Source organism: Bos taurus, chromosome X (assembly GCF_002263795.3).
Source record: "Bos taurus isolate L1 Dominette 01449 registration number 42190680 breed Hereford chromosome X, ARS-UCD2.0, whole genome shotgun sequence".
Classification (NCBI taxonomy): Eukaryota; Metazoa; Chordata; class Mammalia; order Artiodactyla; family Bovidae; genus Bos; species Bos taurus.
Genome location: NC_037357.1, coordinates 76,418,568 through 76,440,027, shown reverse-complemented (window position 1 = coordinate 76,440,027; position 21,460 = coordinate 76,418,568). Strand labels below are relative to the sequence as shown.

General features: G+C 37.8%; 1 protein-coding gene across 1 annotated transcript in view; it reads right to left on the bottom strand.

Moving 5' to 3' along the window:
* Positions 1-6,092: 6,092 nt before the first annotated feature.
* NEXMIF (neurite extension and migration factor) overlaps positions 6,093-21,460 on the bottom strand; it is a 215,800-nt gene continuing 200,432 nt past the window's right edge. The window contains exons 2-4 of the mRNA XM_059883729.1: positions 17,455-17,580; positions 12,385-16,756; positions 6,093-11,787 (exon numbers count right to left, since the gene is read on the bottom strand). Coding sequence (XP_059739712.1) covers positions 11,694-11,787; positions 12,385-16,756; positions 17,455-17,533 — 4,545 coding nt within the window. The 5' untranslated portion in view covers positions 17,534-17,580 and the 3' untranslated portion in view covers positions 6,093-11,693. The remainder of the gene's footprint in view (positions 11,788-12,384; positions 16,757-17,454; positions 17,581-21,460) is intronic.

Genomic DNA, 21,460 nt, shown 5'->3' with positions numbered 1-21,460 from the left:
CAAATAAAGATCAAAAGTTTTTTGAGCTAGTTTACTAATTTTCTTAGTTTTTAGCCTAATAAAAAGACAAATACTTGAGGGTAAGACGTTGGAGTGATTTCTAAGAATCCAAAATAAGAACTTTTAAGAAATATAGATCAATGGAACAAAATAGAAAGCCCAGAGATAAATCCACGCACATATGGACACCTTATCTTTGACAAAGGAGGCAAGAATATACAATGGATTAAAGACAATCTCTTTAACAAGTGGTGCTGGGAAAACTGGTCAACCACTTGTAAAAGAATGAAACTAGAACACTTTCTAACACCATACACAAAAATAAACTCAAAATGGATTAAAGATCTAAACATAAGACCAGAAACTATAAAACTCCTAGAGGAGAACATAGGCAAAACACTCTCTGACATACATCACAGCAGGATCCTCTATGACCCACCTCCCAGAATATCGGAAATAAAAGCAAAAATAAACAAATGGGACCTAATTAACCTTAAAACCTTCTGCACATCAAAGGAAACTATCAGCAAGGTGAAAAGGCAGCCTTCAGAATGGGAGAAAATAATAGCAAATGAAGCAACTGACAAACAACTAATCTCAAAAATATACAAGCAACTCCTACAGCTCAACTCCAGAAAAATAAATGACCCAATCAAAAAATGGGCCAAAGAACTAAATAGACATTTCTCCAAAGAAGACATACAGATGGCTAACAAACACATGAAAAGATGCTCAACATCACTCATTATCAGAGAAATGCAAATCAAGACCACTATGAGGTACCATTTCACACCAGTCAGAATGGCTGCGATCCAAAAGTCTACAAATAATAAATGTTGGAGAGGGTGTGGAGGAAAGGGAACCCTCTTACACTGTTGGTGGGAATGCAAACTAGTACAGCCACTATGGAGAACAGTGTGGAGATTCCTTAAAAAACTGGAAATAGAACTGCCTTATGATCCAGCAATCCCACTGCTGGGCTTACACACTGAGGAAACCAGAAGGGAAAGAGACACGTGTACCCCAATGTTCATCGCAGCACTGTTTATAATAGCCAGGACATGGAAGCAACCTAGATGTCCATCAGCAGATGAATGGATAAGAAAGCTGTGGTACATATACACAATGGAGTATTACTCAGCCATTAAAAATAATACATTTGAATCAGTTCTAATGAGGTGGATGAAACTGGAGCCTATTTTACAGAGTGAAGTAAGCCAGAAGGAAAAACACCAATACAGTATACTAATGCATATATATGGAATTTAGAAAGATGATAACAATAACCCTGTGTACGAGACAGCAAAAGAGACACTGATGTATAGAACAGTCTTATGGACTCTGTTGCAGAGGGAGAGGGTGGGAAGATTTGGGAGAATGGCATTGAAGCATGTGAAATATCATGTATGAAATGAGATGCCAGTCCAGGTTCAATGCACGATACTGGATGCTTGGGGCTAGTGCACTGGGACGACCCAGAGGGATGGTATGGGGAGGGAGGAGGGAGGAGGGTTCAGGATGGGGAGCACATGTATACCTGTGATGGATTCATTTTGATATTTGGCAAAACTAATACAATTATGTAAAGTTTAAAAATAAAATAAAATTAAAAAAAAAAAAAAACACCTATACATACCTGTTAAACAATAGCAAGTGATAAGTATTACCTGACTGCCCACTTGGTTCCAAGACTTCACAAGTGTGATCTTTAATCCACAATAAGTCTATGGGAACAATAATCTTGTTATGCTGCTGCTGCTAAATCACGTCAGTCTTGTCCAACTCTGTACGACCCCAGAGACAGCAGCCCAACAGGCTCCACCGTCCCTGGGATTCTCCAGGCAAGAACACTGGAGTGGGTTGCCATTTCCTTCTCCAATGCATGAAAGTGAAAAGTGAAAGTGAAGTCGCTCAGTCGTGTCTGACTGCTAGCGACCCCATGGACTGCAGCCTACCAGGCTCCTCCGTCCATGGGATTTGCCAGGCAAGAGTACTGGAGTGGGGTGCCATTGGCTTCTCCGAATCTTGTTATACTAGTTTGTTTTTTGTTTAAGCAGACACTCTGGGATACAGAGCTATCAAAGTAACTTATCACAAATTTCGCAATTATTAAATGGATCTAGGCTCATTCTCAACTGATTCCAAAATAGGGGGTAGAGTGGAAGATTAGATATTGATTACTGGGAGTGGCATTTTGTGACATTATTTCCTCCATAACAATGAATGGAAGGTTCCCCACACCCCCCGCTCAGGTACTTAAGCACAGCAAATCACTATAGGTAGATCTCATTTTATTCAGCTTACTTGGAAGATACTGCATTTTTTGCAAATTGAAGAGTTGGGGCAATCCTGCATAGAGTAAGTCTATCGGCACAATTTTCCCAATAGCATTTGTTCACTTCATGTCTCTGTGTCACATTTTGGTAATTCTTGCAATATTTCAACCCTTTTCATTATTATATTTGTTATGGTGATCTGTGATCATTATTGTTACTCTTATGACTCACTGAAGGCTCAGGTGATGGTTAGCACTTTTTTTTTTTTTAGCAATAAAGTATTTTAAAATTAAGATATGTACTTTTTTTGGTAGACATAATGCTATTGGACACTTGAAATAGACTGCAGTATAGTTAAACATAACTTATATGCACTGAGAAGCCAAAACATTCATGTGACTTGCTTTAGTGTGATATTTGCTTTATTGTAGTGGTCTGGAACTAAGCCTGCAATATCTCTGAAGTATATACCTGTAGTAACTATATGTGACAGTATTAGACTGACCAGTGGGTGTTTTTCTTATTAAATTATATCTCTGCTGTATATGTGAGCTCCTAGAAGGCAAGGCATGTCCTTTATGCAGTTGACACAGGGCTTGAGGAACTGACCCTCTGCCCCATTGAAAATCCACATGTAACTTTACAGTGGGCACTCTGTATCTTCAGTTCTGCATTTGTGGACTCAACCAATCTCAGACCCTATAGTACTGTAGTGTCTCCTACTGAAGAAAGTCTGGATATAAGGGGACCTGCACAGTTCAAATTTATGTTGTTCAAGGGTCAAGTGTATTTAAACTTTTCTTTTTTTACTATCTAGCACAATATGTGGCATAGCTGAATATTTATTGAATAATTTTCAGTATTAATACTTATAATCATATTTTTGAAGTGGTATAGGCAATACAGTTTATGCTAGAAATAAATGTCTTGAGTTAGAGACATGGGCTTGGATGGGACAAGCACAGAGTGCGTTGTCAGCTTGGGTGAAAAATCTTTAAAGACTATTCATTGTATGATCTTGAGGAAGTTTACTATACCTCTCCATGTTCCAATTTTCTTAAATGTAAAATGGAGAAAATGCCTCTTTTGCAGAGTTGTTGTGAGAAATATTAATTCATTAAAGTGCTTTGCACATAATAGACAATAAATAATAGCTATTATCTTGCATCAGTGCAGAGGAGGAGATAGACTAAAACTCCATTATACTGTGGGGAAGATATTTTGGAGAATTCATGCCCCTAATATGGGAGTTCCTAACCTGTGAATCCTCTGAAATTCTATGAAAACTTTTGAGTATGTTCATTTTCAGGGGGCAAAGGCCCATTGATTTCATTAGATTCTTAAAGTGGTATGTGGCCTGAAATATGTATTAACTACAGCTCCAATTAGTTTAAATAGAATACTGTATAAAAGGAGTGTGATTATCACTCTCCCCCAAATTAAGTCCATTAAAAGCTCAACTACAAGATGTATCAAATGTCTTTAGACAAAGGACTTGCCATCTTCCCCATGAGCTCTGGTACTGTCCCAACTTTGATCAGGAGTTGGGAAGAAAAGGATGTGAAATCACTGGGAAAAGAATAGAACCACTTATTCACAACAATCATGCCATTAGTTTAGTTCAAGAGGAATCTTTCTCTAGGGCCATAGTCACCAGAATACACCTCTGAATCCTGCATAGAATGAAGAATATACATTTGTGATATCCATCACATAGGAAACTCATAGGAATTGGGAAAAGCAAAGACTCAGAATATTAGAGGGGCCCAATTGTGGGGGCTTTACTTACTCTGCCCCTCATTCTCTATCCTCCCCCACTTCCTTGGTATGGAATCTCAAAATCTCTTTTTGTTCTTTAAAGCAATGGCTTGGGACCTTGGTTTCAGTCTTTCATAGTTCTGATGAAGAGAAAAAAGACAATATAGTGCATTTAAATAAAGGATTGCCTGATTGTCTTTTGGTGTTAAAATGATCTTCTGTGAATTGATAATGACTAGTTTTATTTTAAATGTCTTTACTTACCAAAATAAAAAGTTGGTAACTATAAAGACTCCCCCTCCGTCTCTTTTTCCTTATTTAAAAATTTCCCAAATCTGAAATCTAAGTCTGGAAACCATTGAATTAAGACAATGTTGCAATAGTCCAGGTGAAATACCATGAAAGCTTGAATTAATGCAGTGTCACTGAGCAGGGGGATAGAAAGGCAGGAGAATTGAGAGTGGCCAATTGGATATGAGGATAGAAGAGAAAAGAATTGCTAGTGAACCTTGCTCTCTGGCTTGGGTCACTAACTAGATGAATGGCAGCACCATTCACTGAGCAAGAACATACTCAGTGGATATATGGATAATGAAATGATCTTGAATACATAAGTCTGAAGAATTTGTAGAATGTCCAAGTGGATATAACCAGCCTACAACTGGAAATATAGGATGGGAATGCAGGAGAGATTTGAGGGAATCTAAGTGATAGTTCAAGTGGTAGAAGTGGATGAGATCCTTAAGTGAGAATAGAGGGTCACTTTCTCATACACATTTTTTTTTTCACAATTTCCTTGAGTATATTTAAAACCAATGAAGTGGCTGTTGGCTGTATGTGCCACAATGACCTTGTGGTTATCCAGAGCTCTAGGCTCTCATAGGTGGCTCACATGGACTGGGCACTTGGAAGCAAAGTCGTTTTCTAGACATAGCCAATATTAATATACTGAGCACCGTGGGACAAGAACTTAAGAAAGTCTCAGTTTAAAAGAATTATGAAAAATCTGATATCTTTTGGGTACCAGGCAAATTAACGTGTATTACTTTCCAATAAACAGCTTTGACACGTTGAGACGACTGTATCTCTGTAAAATCCATCTGGATCAGAAAATAAGGATGTCATTTGTTCCTTTGAAGACTAGACACATTAGAAAATGATTCCCCAACTCAAGGGGTAGAAAAACCCCTCTGCACAGAACTTACCCAGTGCTCCTCAAATTTTAACATGAACACAAATCACCTAGGAATCTTGTTAAAATTGAGATTCTGATTCAGTAGAATTGTTGTAGAGCCTGGAATTCATCATTCCTGGTGAGTTCTCAGATGATGGTGATACTCCTATTCCTATTCAAAGTGTTACTCAAAGCATGGTTAGAACCTTAGATGGCAATTTGTCATTGATCAATAGACTTGTTGGGGTTCCCTGATAGCTCAGTTGATAAATAATCTGCCTGTAATGTAGGAGATCACTGTTTGATTCCTGGGTTGGGAAGATCCACTGGAGAAGGGATAGGCTGCCCATTCTAGTATTCTTAGGCTTCCCTTGTGGCTCAGCTAGTAAAGAATCCACCTACAATGCAGGAGACCTAGGTTCGATCCCTGGGTTGGGAAGATCCCCTGGAGAAGGGAAAGGCTACACACTCCAGTATTCTGGCCTAGAGAATTCCATGGACTGTGTGTATAGTCCATGGGGTCACAAAGAGTTGGACACGACTAAGCAACTTTCACACACAGTGGACTTGTCTCAAATATGGTACCAATTTTTTGCAATTCTTTCCTTTTCTCCTATGTTATGTTTGTTTTGAAATGTAATTTTACATATTGAATTGAATATATTAGAGCTTTTATTTTGCATATCGTTTTAAATTTTACTTTTAAAAATTCACTCTTATTGTGTTTTATAATAGTATTAGTTTTTAATGGATTGGAGGAAAACATTGGTCCTTCATCACAGACAGTTTGAGAAACATTGATCTAGACAATGAAGAACTTTTTATTTGGGACATAGAATTTAATTAGAAATGGTTGGTTTCTGTTACATATGATTCTAAAGCAGTATTTTAAACTTTTCTTTTTTATTTATTCCATAAACAATAACAAAACTCAGCTAAGTAACATTATGACAGTTTCACCATACACTCAATCACAAATATTTAAAACCTTTGCAACAAGAACAACAAAACCAGAGGTGTTACAAGAATAATTTACAAGAAAATCTATAAAACAGCAAGAAGCTCACAAATGTTCATTTTCTTTTGCACAATATCACTACACTCGTTCACAACATGTTTTGTGTTACAAAATTCCCAACAAAAGTGTATTTTTTCTTTGTATTGTGGTTTCTAAAACCAGAAACTTTGAAGTAAATATCCTTTTATTAGCACCTAGTGGTGCAGAAAAAGGAAAATTCTCACATACAGACACTTCACAGCACTTTTCTAAGAAAAATATACACTTACAAAATATGTTACAAATTGGCACACTTAAAAATATACAAGATTTTGTAGGCGTCTTAAGAGTGATCCCTAAGCTTTATTCTTCGATTGACTCTACAGATTATTTATAAAGTTTAACTCTAAAAGAAAAAGGCAAATAATTTCCTAACATTTTAAAGTTGCAGTGTCATATGTCAAACAGAAACTTAGGTTACATTCATAAAAAGGGCCTTTAACACTTTTAAATTTTCTTAAATGTGTAAGGGGCTTGGGAGAGGAGAAAAAATGGGGATAATCATTTTATTTAGCACCATAAATCAGTAACTTACTAAAGAGGTGCATTCAGTTTTATGGAAATTAAATTAAGGACTAGTACATTCAAAACTCTGTAGGCAGCAAACTCTAATCAGTGCTACAGGAATCCCAGTAGAGCATCTCAAGCTTTCTCTCATTCTTACTGGGAGTCAAAAACAAAAAGCCTCTTATAGTTTTCATTCTAAGCCTTTTCTTTTGTGCTGTAAAACTAGGCATCTCTCAAAGAGGCAAAATGATTTAAATATCTCCTTTCTTCTTTGTGAAGGGGGTGTCTTTCTCAGACTCAGAAATCACCGAGCTTGTTAGATAGACAGACATCCTTTCCATATCATGTTGATGAGTGCTTCTTTAGTATCTTTAATATCTATTTACTCAGATACCAATTTTAAAAGCCTCATTCACACCGTAAACTTTGAACTAAACCTCTTTCTTTTACATTATCCTTCTCCAATGCTTTATCTCTTAGTTATTATTCTGAAATCAAGAGTACATCTCAAGTATCATGTAGCTGCATAGGGAGCTCTGCTTCACGACTGTAGCTACTGTTTAGTATTCTGAGAAAAAAAAAATGTACCTTAAAGGGTAGCCTGAGTACTGCCATCAAAATAAGCCCGTGCTGGCTGAGGACCTTCAAGCTGATACTGTTTCCCAAGTTACACAGCCCACCTAAAGTTTTTTCTGTCTTATTTTGTTCCTTGAGAAACCTTTACAAAATTCCTGGGCTACACTTTGTTGACAAGATTCCTATTTGTTACTAAAAATACTTGATTTTGGTACTAAGTCTTTCAAACACAATGATGGGCTTAGTGAATTTTATTATTAGAAAGTCAATCTCATGTTAGTTTTATTTCATAAAAAGGACATATTCCTGTAGTGATGGGTAGTCACTTAAAAATCTCTAAATGAAAACAAAAACTCCTTAAATTGGACAATTTCTCAATAATACAGGAGAGAACCAATACTTCTAGTTCTAGCACCATTTAGGACTAGCTAATGCTTCATTCTCTTCAGCACAGAAACTTAGCTCTCTTTCATTCTTGGAACTGTTCTGAGAGCATCTGTGAATTGAAGATGTGGCAGATCTGCATCAGACTGGTTCAGCTTGGTAAGACCAAGCTTGGTTAAGAGGTTCTTGGATATGGGTTTTCTCCTTTAGGCAATAACTGCTAATTAGAACTCACTAAAATGGAAATTTACTAGAACTGCAGAATCTCACATAACAGGACAAAGGATGCTAGCCAGAGTTGTTTACAGCTTGTGAGCATCCTTTATACTTCTCTCTTTTTTTATGCACACTTGTCCCCTCCCTATCCTGCCTGCACACATGCAGATGCTTCTTAAGAAGCAAGGAAAAAGGTCAGAGAAGGTGAAAGTTGTCACAAAAGTCCATCTAGCACCAAGGACTTCAGGAAGATGGCTAAAGAAGTGATGGTCAAGGTGGTGCCGGAGGTTTGAAAACATTGAGGAAAAGGTAAGGCCTTAACACATAACTACACAAAGTAACAAGTCAGAAGAGAGAGCTGTGAGGAAGCTGGTATATGAGACACTGGAGAGGCCATGGGTTCAAGTCAGTTATCAAAGACCAAACATAACACTGAGAGTCTCAAAGAACATTGGTCAAGGCCACTATTTCAGCACCCTGCTCCTCATAGTCCAACAACTAACCAGGGCAGAAAGGGATCAGATCTTTCCTTATAGATCTTCAAGGAAAAGGAGTTTCCAACTTTCCTTAGTCATGTAATATAATTCTGCATGTGTGTGCATGTGTATCTGCATTTAAAACTAGATTTGAAAGTAGCCAAGGCAATGAAAAGTAATTAAGAGTATGAAAGTTTCCCTTTGAACTTCCATAAGAAAGTAGCCTGGCTAAAGTTCTTATAGTCTGACACCTTGGGGAGGTGGAATATAAGGTTATAAAAGAAGAACATTTTTAAGATCAAGAACTGAAATTAAGTAAGGAGAATAATGGAGAATATCACTCCCAGGAAAGAAAAGATTAAAGGGGATTCTGTTGGGGGAGGAATTATAAGAAGAAGCTTCTTAGAAGAGAGAAGGGAGTGGCAATCAGGAAATTCAGACCAAGGAAAATTCCATATAGCTAATTTCAGATATCTATGATAGGATAAAAACACTACCTTTCTGTCACTGGTCCTCACTCCACTAAGGCAGCTGGTTAAATAAGGAATCTCCAAAAGTCAGGCCTATTATGTTGTTAGAGGGAGCAAAGGATTGCGAGAGCAGAGACAAGACCAACAAAGCTTCCCAAACTGAAGACCTCCGAACATGATATACTGAGAGGGATATAGAATGCAATTTAGAGAACAATTATCTTCTGCCTAATCCCGTTGTTCATTTCTCAAACTCGGTTCCTTTTTATGTTTCAGTACAAAACAATTGGTTATAAGCCACTAATTTAACCTTAAAAACATAGAATTAACTGTAGGCCAAGAAAAAAGGTACTTTAAAATGGCAGTTCTCTTCAGAGAAAGGGATAACCCATGTCCTAGATTAGGCTCCTAATGGGCTCCATAGGAGCGACTGAAAGAGTATCCATTCCAAAGGATTCATGATAGCAAGTTCTGACAAGGAAATTGTTTCCAACAGTTTTAGGCTGTCCTTCTATCCCACCTCACCCCATTTGCCAAAGCTGAACTGATACTGAGGAAAAGTGGGACAACTGCTCCCATATTTATTTGTATAAAACATACTGTACTCATGGAACATTTTCTTTATTCCTTCTTTCATTGCCACCATTAGATTACATAGAGAGCACTCCATTCCTGTAAGCTGGTGACTTTGAGATTTGGAGTCTTGGGGATCAGAATACAGGCAGAGTTGGTGATTCCAAACTAAATTCAGCTGGAAAATAGAAAAATGAAAACAAAACAAAGACCAGTTCCGAGGAACCAGCCATAGCATTTAGCAAAAACAGCTAGCTATCAGAGTGGAGAAATAGAAGAAAATGTTCCCATTTGATTATTTTTCCTTTTGAATGGCTGCTGAAGAGCAGGAGACATGTCACATCTGGTACTTTTCCATTAAGTAATTTTCCAGGACTCACCACACACTAGTGTCAAAACCTAGGAATAGGCCTGAAGCAGCCTCACGAAATGCTCTTCACCCACTCATTCCCCACAGACATACACAATCACACTATCAAGAAGAAAAGTTGGTTCATTTTACTACCTAGTTGTAAGTAGTAGAGCTGGCTGGTAAAAGGAATCATGGACAAGTGTGTATACTTATATATGTGACAGGCTTCCTTCCATTTCTCTCTGACTACTTTCAAATGTTGCTTCTCTGTTTGTGAATATATTTAGGTGGCAATGACTAGGTAGGTTCATATTTTGCTTAAAATTTTCCTTTTGAAATATATTCCCTTTTTTAAAATCCCCTTTTCCCCCACCCACCTATTCTCCACCCTCCCACCCACAGCCTATATATCCACAAGTTAATAGGTTAGTAACAATATTAGTAAGAATAGTAAGAGTAACAACAACAACAACCAACAACATTAATAATATTAATCCCCTATATCTGTATAGCACTTTACGATCTACAAAGCGCTTTCATATCCATTATCTCATCTGTGCCATAATGCATCAGTCATCAGACACACAGGCCTTCAACTGTGCAAGGAAAAGAGATCAAATGTTAGAAGTCAAGTGGTGAATAAAAGGGAAGAAAAAGCTAGTTGTGAGGGATGTTGGGGCTGTGAAATTTTTTAAAAAGGGAAAGGGCTAAATAAAAAATGTGATTTCAAAAATGTATATAAAAGATTGAGATTTAAGTTTAGTGTGTGGCATCAGATACTCTAGTTATCCTCAAACTAAGTATATATGGCCCCAATTAGTTGTTACAAATTATTCAGTTTATCAAATATATGTATGTGATTCATAGGCATCGAACTGAGATACCTTAACATTTTCTTTAAATGACATTGGCATTGCAATATTAAACACTTAACACTAAAGCCATGATATGAGTGCATTTCTGACAAAACTGGAATAAAACATTTATGAAACTACTTAAAAGCAATCTATGTATTTCATTTATCGTAGTCTTGATTTTATAGCTATTTTATAATTTATCCCAGACTATTATAAAATATATAAAACTGAGATATAAAGTATCAGCAATATAACTTTGCACTTTAAATAATTTTCAGATACAGATTTTCCTTTTAGAAAACAAACTTTAAAGCAGCTGCTTTGTTTCCTTGTAAAAGTTTCTGTAAATGCATATACTTGGGTCCCTGATGGACTTAGCTGTTGTGACTTTCAGACTTTTCCAACACTTTAACCCTTAGACAATGGAACAAACAAACCTTTATTGTGCCTTATTTAATGGTCCATGTTTCCACACAGGACAGTAGAATTTTAATTTTAAAAATAAGGTATGTATTCTTATATTTTAAATTAATTAATGAGCTTTAAACTGTGGGGGTGAATATGTAAGATGAGGTAAGGAAATTTGGCACATTTCAAACAGTATCCTTTAAGTTTTGGTAAATTGTGTAACACAACATATTTTTCCACTGTGATCTACAGGTGCTATCCACATAAGTGGGGGTGGTTAATAGCAATAATCACTGGAATGTTTCTAGTAAATTAACAGGGACAAGTTCCCCAAATACTCACAACCAAATGTTGATATAGAAGTAAAAATATATACAATACAGTCACCTGTTTGTAGTTTGGCACAATGTTTTCCTTTATTTCCCCTTGGATAAATAGTGCATAAACTACTTGTGCAACTGTATGACTTCTAAAGTCTTTTACATAGAACATCAGATTAAAGTTTGCTTCTAAAGACTTATTCCCACACTTTAAAATTCTTTTCTTTAAGCACTTACATGTCAACATACATACCACAAGGCATATTTTGAAAGAAATAAAACACAAACATCAAATGTCTTTCTGGAAAATGAGAGTCTCTTCTTCAAACACAGGTAAAACCCAAAATGTTGTTTCTGCATTTAGGAGATTGTAGTCGGAATCCCTGCAGAAAAACCAAACAATTTATGCCATCTTAGTTAGATTTAGTGTATGTCCCACAAAGGGATCATACAATCTAAATTTGTTTACATCATACTAGATGCCGTATGATGCAGAAAAAGATACCAATAGCAGGGGGCACTAGAAAGCACTCCTAATTGCCTTATGATGAGATTTTGTTTTCCAAATTACGCTCTTTTTGTTTAAATCATCTTGGTTTTTTGGTCTATATAACTTTTAAATTCTGTTGGTCAAAATTTTTCTTACTGCAAAGCCCTTCCCTTCCCCAAATCATTCAAAAGCATATTTTAGTTGTATTTTCTCAGTAAGTAAAAATTAATGCTGACTAGCAGAAAAAGTAGCCTTGTCAAAATTTATCCCTAGTCAAGCCACAACAAAATTGCCCAATCTTTTTGGTGGCTTAGAGGTATAGGGATTTTCATGCACGTTTTTCTTTTTGTTTTAATTTGAAAAAGAAAGGAATGGGACAGTTTCTTTCATGCAAACTTTTGCTTTCAAGAGGGAAAAAATGAGGGACTGTGGGCTTAGCAGAGTAGGAAAGCTAAGGTGCATCATCTCAGCCATTTTGGTGCAGTATTACCTCAGTTTTTCAAAAGAAGCTGTCCCAGCCTCATCCTTGTGGACCTGTTCTCGCTCCATACGCTTTCCCTTACACTTCTCTTCTCTCAGGGCCTTGGAGCTGGTTTTGTGACGATATAACTTTTTGTGTGTTGGTACATTATTGCCTAAAGTGCTCAGGTTATTAAGCTTTTTATCAAAGAAGGCAGAGCGAGAGTCCTCATTATAACCAGACATGCTTGCACGACCAGGATCACCTATTGCTGCTTTCCCATTGCTTTTACTCACACCCTTGATAGACCTGTGATTCTTAGTGGCTCCTGGAGAGCCACTGTTGACCTTTTTCTTAGATTCCTGTGGTGTCCCAGCCAATATTTTGAGGGTTTTTAATTTTAGACTATTGGACTCAGGGGAGTAGAATATATTAGGGTCCCCATGGTGCTCCATGGGTTCCCAAAGGGGTTCTATGGAGGCCATCATGAACCTCTGCACATCTGCCATACCAGAGGCAATGTTGGACAAGATATATGAAGGCTCCTGAAATTCCCGTTGGTCATCATCCAAAAGGTTGTTGGTGCTGGTGCCCATGTTCATGTCATTCCAGCCTGGGCTGCTTTCCTTCCCCAAAGACCAGTCTCCAGAAAGCCCCTTCTGACTTGGCATCTTCATAGAGGCTACAGGGCCATGTTGGATACATTCAGCCAATGTCTTCCCTGTGGAGGATATGCTGTTGATTTGGCCTCCTCCACGACTGATGCCAATTTGCATTTTCTCTCCATTGATTGCAGCCATGAATTTCCCTTTCTTTGCTGACTTAGGGACCTGGCGGGAAGTTTTGCCAGGTGGTTTTTCCATCCCTTTGTTGTTGCTTTTGGGGGATTTTTTCCTGTTGTTTTTCTGAGAAGAGCTTTGGTTCATAGCCCCACTCTTGCTGGGTGAACTTTTCTTTCTTGATTTTGACACCTTGTTGCTGGTACTTATTTGACTAGATGGATCATTAAATGTTGATAAGCAAGGGGCTTTCTGGAGCAGGCTGACAGAATCCTCATCATTGAACATATGGAACTGAAACTGATGGTTATGTAAAGTAAATCCATCATCCACTTGAACCTGCTGTGAAAGGGTACTGCAGTCCCACTTGATTTTCTCCATATTGCCCAGTGTTCCTGGGACACCCTCTTGAAATCCTTTTAGTGTTCCTAGTGTCTTGATATTCTCACATCTGGTAATTTGAGGGGAAAGACTGGGAGTATCAGGTGGAGATATCTCTGAGAGGGAAGAGTGGCGGAATTTGTCAGGAGTGAAGTTGGAGATATCCAGGAGGTCAGTGGACTCCTTTAGTGGTGCTATCTCATCAATGCTCTGCTGTATCACCAGCTTGGGGCTGCAGTGGGCCAAGAAGTCATCAGCAATATCATCATCACCATCCTTTTCACAAGATTTCAAGCTTAAGGAGCAATAATTGCTTGAGTTGACAGAGAGTGGGGCAATGGAATCAAAGCTAAAGAGCCGCACATTGTCCATATTGACTGGACCCTGCTGGAAAGGAAAGCAGACCTCTCCATTATTAAAGTGACATAATTGGTAAGAGTCATCAGATGAGAGCTGGGTGTCTTGCACAGAGGTATATATGACCTTGTTGCAACTACTGCCACCACTATTGAGACAGATTGGACTGTATGTTGTAGCTGTGAGGCTATTTTCCATGGAGACTACTTGGGAGACTCCAAATTCACTGGACTGGGTTGGAGCTATCTCCCTTGAGACTTCAGCCATGAATTCCTGGGAGCCAGAAGTAGGTTTGTTGTGCCACACATCTCCATAGCTGCTTGATTCCATTTTGAAGTTTTGGGATGACTGAAGCAGCTCAGACTCAGAAGGTGAGGAAAGCACACAGTCCTGGGAGGGTTGGAGAGGTACAAATGATTTTTCTGTTTGAGTGAGCCTGTCTTCATTTTGCTCTGGAGAATGATGATTGAAGTATGAGATACCAGTATTATTTGACAAGTCAGAAGCATCTAACAATGTCTGTAGATACCCTCCAGGAATAACAGGTATATTGTTGGCAACATGAGCAGATGATAGAGGCATTTCAGAAGAGCAGCTGGTTGGTAGGAACGTAGAATTCTTAGCAACCTTTGTCTCATGAAATTCAGATAGATGAGAACTATTTGAGGTCCCAGCAATAGGTTCATTCTTTGAATTAGCCTTGGAGGATTGGTTTTCCAAAAGAGGGCTCATTTGAACAACTGGCTTGCTTTCTTGCCCAGCTTTGATTTTTTTGGATTTTAACCTGGCTTCACTTTTAAATTTGATTTTGTTAAGCACTTTCCTCTCTGGTGCCTTAAACTGACCATCTTGGGCTTTGACTTTCTCTGAGTCAGGACCTGTGATGTCATTTAAATGTGATCCATTTGCACAGCTGGAGGCAGCCAGAGGTGCTGACTTCAGTGTGCCTTTCAGGCCTCCATCTTCTTTACGATTATTAGCTTGCCTCTCATCATTGCAGAACGAAACCTGCTTACCACTTGCTGACGTTTCTATGGATGGAATTCTTTGAATCCTGTGCCTGTTGCCAAGTTTAGATTTTCGTTTGCGGGCAGGTGGCAGAAATGACATCTCAAAGCTACCTGGTTCAAAGCTTTGCTTTTGGCATAAGGATGTTTTGCTGGAGTCTGCATTGCTGTTTCTCTGCTTTTTCTTCTTCTGCCAGAAGCCCTTCAAGGGAGCCAGCTTGGCATATTTGTTGAGCTGATTTTCACTCAAATTAACTGTTGTTTCACTGGCATCCACTCTACCCAACTTCACCAGCATGTTTTTCTCACCTTTAAAACGGTTGATGATAATATATTTGATAATAACAGGGGGCTCCTTACGGGTTACTTTTCTTCTCTTTTTGGGACACCATTCATCATCATCTTCTTCTATAGAACCACCTGGCAGCCATTCCTTCCTCTCATTTACTTTTTCACCCTCTAATGAGTCAACATCATACAGATAATCTTCACTATACCTGACTTTTCTCTTGGCTCGTAGCCCATAGTTCTGCTGGGAGGAGGAGCTGCCAGAATTAGTGTCCCGAGCCATATAGCGGCTACAGTCCTTGATCTCCCCCATGGTATCAAATGAGACCTCAATGAAGGAACTACCATCACTGAAATTCCCTGATGCTTCCAAGGAATTGGCAAGATGGCCTTGCTTTAGATTCTTAAATTGCCCTACTTCAGTTCCACTGCATGGTTTATTTAAGGCAGATTTTTCATCATTATCCTTCCCATCTTTTTTCTCTGCACCTTTTTCTTCCTGGCCTTCTTCTTTGCCTTTCTTCTTGTCCAGGTTTTTATCTTCCTCCCCCCAAATAATGCTCACATCAGGGACCTTGAATTGGGAAAAATCGCTACTTTGCTTCAGGGCCCCAGTCTTAGACTCCCGCTTGGGGCAGGTAGTAAAGACACTGGGAAAAAAGTTGAACTGGGCATCTTCCTGCATCAAAAGGGTGGTCTTGTCTCGAACATTGTCCTGGAAGGACTCATATCGAATTTTCAGGGAGCAGACATCACTTCCCAGTGTTGACTCATCATCATCAAACATGTAGTTATCCACATCTTCTTCAGAGAACAGGTTGACAGATAGCTCATTCTTGGAACAGAGGTCAAGTAGTTCGATCTTACTCTCACTAATGAAAGTCTCAAAGTAACCCCAATCCTGATTGGAATTTGCCAGCAAAGCCTCTTCTGTATTGCACTTATCTAACAGTAATGCCTCATAATAACTTTTCTGACCTGGGTCCTCCAAGTCAATGTCAGGTTTCTCAGCTTCTCGTCTATCTCCTGCCCTTGATTTGTGCAAGGGGAAGCCTAGGAGCTGATCTGAGAGAAGCTGTTCTCCATATTTCATGTTTTCTCCAGCATTAATACACTGAATCCCTATATCAGAGACTGCACAGGTTTCATAATCCCTGTTTAGATCACTGACTTTTAGACTGATCCCTGGCTCAGGATCTACTGAATCCTTGGATTCCATGAAGCAGCCCAAGCAAGTCCGGCTTGGCTGCATGAGGCAGTCCCCATTCAGAGCTGACATGCCTGCAGGCTCCATTATGGCAAATGGAGCTTTCTCACACTCATTGGGCAATGACCATGTGTTCAGGCCCTTTGCAACACCAGATGTAAGGGAGATGGCATTCACAGAAGCACTATTAGCAGCATGCTCAGGTGCTTCAATCAGGCCCAAAGGAGAGGGAGGGCTCTGCATACAGGGCTTCTTAGAGGGCAGAGGCAGGAGACCTCTGGGGTACATCAGGTTCTCTTTTTGAGCCACTGGTATAGACTGGATTGGTGCAGCAGCTTCTAGAGCTGCAAATGACTTCATTGCCACATCCTGGTCCTCTGAATCTAGAGAAAAGGGGGAAAATGACAGAAATAAAGTTAAAGATCTTAGACCAGACTCATTAACTCTTCCCCTTGATCAGTTTCTGGTACTTGATCTTAATGTATAAAAGGTAAGCTTCAGCTTCTCTAACTTTAGAACTAGAAACTACAAAGTTAAAGAATGACCCTGATTTTGTACTGAACATTTATGAGAGTGAAAAGTAATTATTTCTTTACATTCAGCTTTTTCTTCAGACACACACAACACTTTCCTCAGAAATGAGGGGAAAATGGATTGCTTGATCAACTGGAAAGTCAAAGCTTTCAGGGTGGGAAAATGCTCAGATGGTATATATTCATGATTTTTAAATTCTCTAAGGCATATTCCTATCCTTCAGACTTACCTCTGTTTTGGAAGCTTCTACGGAATCTAGACATTTCAAACTTCACATCAAAGCAGATTTCTAATTCACTACAAATTTAGGGGAACCTAAGTATTCATTTGATAGAGATGATTTCAGAGAGCAAAGGGGTTGGATTAGATACCTCCTTGAGACGCTTCTAGTCTAGTTACAGATTTGGTGGGATAAAGTTTAGGATTAACACCTATCTCAGAGGTATCCTAGACTTAACTTGCCCCTGCTCTGTGGATACTGAAAATCTATAGCAATAACAAAGTACTATTGGGAGAGCTAATGCATACTATAATTAAATTCCCTTACCATTTTCCTTGACCCCATTAATCATAGTGTTTTCTCCGTTGGTTGAGGCAACAATAGCCTTATCTTGTTGGTTATCCATGAATGGGACCTCTTATTGTTTCATTCCAAGTCCAAATGCTGTCCAACCTGCACATTTCAAATACATAATAATATCAGTCACTAAATTTTTTCTCTGTTTTAAGGTTATTTCAGCTAGAGAGGTCTTAAAAGCTTTACTGGAATTTACCTGTTTCCAGACTGGCTTCATAGGCACTATTGTTTTGTTTCATAGCTTATACATACCATATAAGTCAGTTTGGAAATTCACACTTCATTCATACATTCTAGACCCTTCTATCCCCTCTTGGCTACCATACTATTAAAACAGAAGTCTGAGGAAGCAGGCAAACTTACATCTTCTTTCAGATAGTAACACATTTAACCACTTCCAACCCCTAGCCAAAACAAGGCTACAAAAATGTTTCCACAGATTACTGACCTATACTTATATCCCCTTTCAAGTAATGAAATAAAGAACAGCTGCTTCAGACAAATATTACTAGCAAAAATTAATGTATCATGAAATATATACAGGAGCAATGCACTTAATTATCAAGAATTATCTAATCTTGTCAGATACAACAAGAATACTGGAACAAGTATACTCCAACAAGAATCATGGAACATATAAGTGCCACTGTAACTTTATTCTGGGATGTTGTTCTCCTGAGAACATAAATTTCTCCTCAGAAAAAATCTGACCAAGCACCCAGGATTCATTGCTCTGAATTAAATGCAAAAAAAAGTGTTGAGAATAGAGATAATATGCTTTGGCAAAAGCAGAGGTGGAGACTGGTATGGGAGTTTGATAAGTTGGGAAGGGGAGAGGAAGGGAGCACTAGGTGCTAGGCTGGATACAGTTACAGAAGTTCTCTCATTTTGTACTTATAATCACCTTGTAATTTTGGCTCTACTAGGTTCTTATTTGTTTTCTTTTTCTGGGCCATGCCACGCAGCTTCTGGGATCTCAGTTTCCCCACTAGGGATTGAATCTGGACCATGGCAGTGAAAGCACTGAATCCTAAGCTCTAGACCACCAGGGAGCTCCCTTATTCCCTTAATTTTTTTCAAAAGGGCAAACTGAGTATCATAGATACTGGCTTAGATACTAATAGAGATACTATCATAGATATTAACAATGATTATCAATTATTTGGGCCTTTTTTCCCCCTACAGAATCAGAAGGCTAAACCCCGAGCAGAAAATCCTTTAGTCCGTTCCTATGACTTTTTAGATCTCAGCTCTAAATGACACAACTTAAGGCCATGTATTTTCGCACATTTTAATTTATACCTTGGCTGTTTATAAAAAAAGATTTGGGAGAAGGATTATAATTTTTTATGCCTGCAATACAAACATCTCTGCACTTGTTTAACTCTTCCCTGTTGATCAGCATTTTAGGATAACAAATTTTATGGGGTGATTAAAATCTATTTTGAGCTGAAATTGATTAGCACGTTTGGAATAATGTACAAGCTGCTTTGCTGATCATGGTAAATCATGCAGTGTAATGGCACTGATATAACATTAGCATGGAGACAGGTATTTTGAAGCAAGAAAATGATCAGTTAAAGTGGAAAAGCAACCTCTCCTACTTGACCTTCCCTCAGTTGGGTCTGAAGAAGGCTCACAGATCTTGTCCTAGTAGATTGCTATGCTCTTCCCCAAAGGCCTTTAGGGCTCAGGTCTCAGAGTCTAGATGACCCATGCCTATGATTGTGTTGGGAGCTGTCCTTGGCCTTTCCCAACTGGGAAAAAATAAGGCAAGAAAGTAATTCATGTTTCTGCCTATGGATCTGGGACAATATAGCCTTTCGGATGAGTAGTGCTAATCTCTGGGATACCAGTTTAAATTAATTCAACAAATTTACTATGTACTACTTATGGTCATGGTGGTGTACCAGAAACTGCAGTGGAAAAGGTAGTTTACTGAGACCAGATCCTTGCTCTCAAGGTGCTCAGAATTTATTGGAGAAAACAAGTCATAGACAAATACTAATAAATATATTTTATTCACTGAAATAGAGGGAAAAAGTTTCTATAGGAGTTCAAAATAGAGAGAAATTATTCCACTTCTAGAAAGGAGGTAAACCAGTGAAGGATTCACTAATAGCAGCATTTGATTTGGACCTTGAAGGATGCTGTTCCACGGAGTAGGAATGGGGAATAATAGAGGAGAGAAAGGCATTCTAGGCTTCAGGAACTTCATGAGTTGCCATGAGTCTCTCCCTACTCCAGTCAGCCTAAACAACTGCAACAGAATCATAGGCCTGACACTTTCCTTGCATATAACACCCTTTTCCTTATTTTTTCCATTGTTCTTTTTTTAAAAATTAATGTATTTTAAATGAAACAAAGATGAATATTTTTATAATAAAAGGTACAATTCACCAAGAAGATAGACATCATAAATCATTAACAGCAAAGAAACCTTAACAACAAAGAAACAAAGATACAAAAGCAAAAATCAGAAGAAATATAAGTGAAAAGAAAAAACATATAATCATAGTGAGACATATTAACATTGCTCAGAGACTATTTTACCAAGTGCAGAAAAAACAAGAATAGAAGCATCTTGAATGATGTCATTAATAATCTAAATATACTAGATTTACATTTAATTAATTTATATTAATCATATACTACACAAATATATTCAAAATTTTGTTATTTCATAAGTTGTTATTAGATGTCCATAGGACATTTAGAAAAACTGGTAAAAAGATAAACATGACTAAATTTCAAAAAATATAATTCTTTTTTATGTGTGATTCAGTTTTATATATAAGCACATATATTATTTTTGAAATTATTTTCTGTTATAGGTTATTATAAGACATTGACTATGGTTCCCTGTGCTATATAGTAAACCTCTGTTGCTTGTTGCATATCTATTTTTAAAAAATTAGAAATATAGCATTCTATTTATACTAAGTCAAATAAGTGGAATCAAAATGTCATAATTTTTTAGGCAAAAATTCATAAGTTTACATATATATTCATAAGTTATACATATATATATATGTATACAAAAGCCTTTCTACTATGATTGATAAAGGCTTGAGAAAGAACATCAAAGAAAAAAAGAAGAGATGGAGAAATTGGAAAACATAAACTAAATGAAATGGGAGCACTGACTATGAAATAGAAAAATGAAACAAACTAGATAAAGGTAAAAGATCCTCATATACTCCAGTTGTTTTTAAACATGGCTGCTCCATAGAAACATATCTGGAGCTCTGGTAAAAAAAAAATACCTGGGCATTTGTATTTTTCAAAAAATTCCAAGATAATTCTGATATGCATCTGGATTTTAAACAGTGATTACAGATGTTTCTATTAAATGTTTGTTTTGGTGATATAGAATTCTATAATTTTTCTGTTGATCAATCATGATACAATGGTATTAAGTGAGTAATACTTACATAATCACAATAGTAAAAGATATTTATCAGTTTTCACAATCAATAGTCAGACAAAAAATAAAAGATGATTACAATTACAAGCCATAATGGGAACATGATTAACCTAACAATATAAAATAATTACACACAATTTGGGGGGTCAAGCAGAGTAATGTAGTAAGTGGAAGTGCGTACATGCACATGTTTTCATCTGCTCAGTCAATCTATGTCTTTTGGTTGGTGCATTTAATACATTTACAGTTAAGGTAATAATCGATATGTATGATCCTATTCCCCTGGAGAAGGGAATGGCAACCCACTCCAGTATTCTTGCCTGGAGAATTCCATGGACAGAGGAGCCGGGCAGGCTAAAGTCCATTGGGGTAGCAAAGACTCAGATATGACTGAGTGACTAACACTTTCACTTTCACTTTCATGATCCTATTACAATTGTTTTGGGTTTATTTTCTGTAGGTAGGGCTTTTCCTTCTCTTGTTTTCTGCCTAGAGAAGTTCCTTTAGCACTTGTTGTAAAGCTGGTTGGGTAGTGCTGAATTCTCTTAA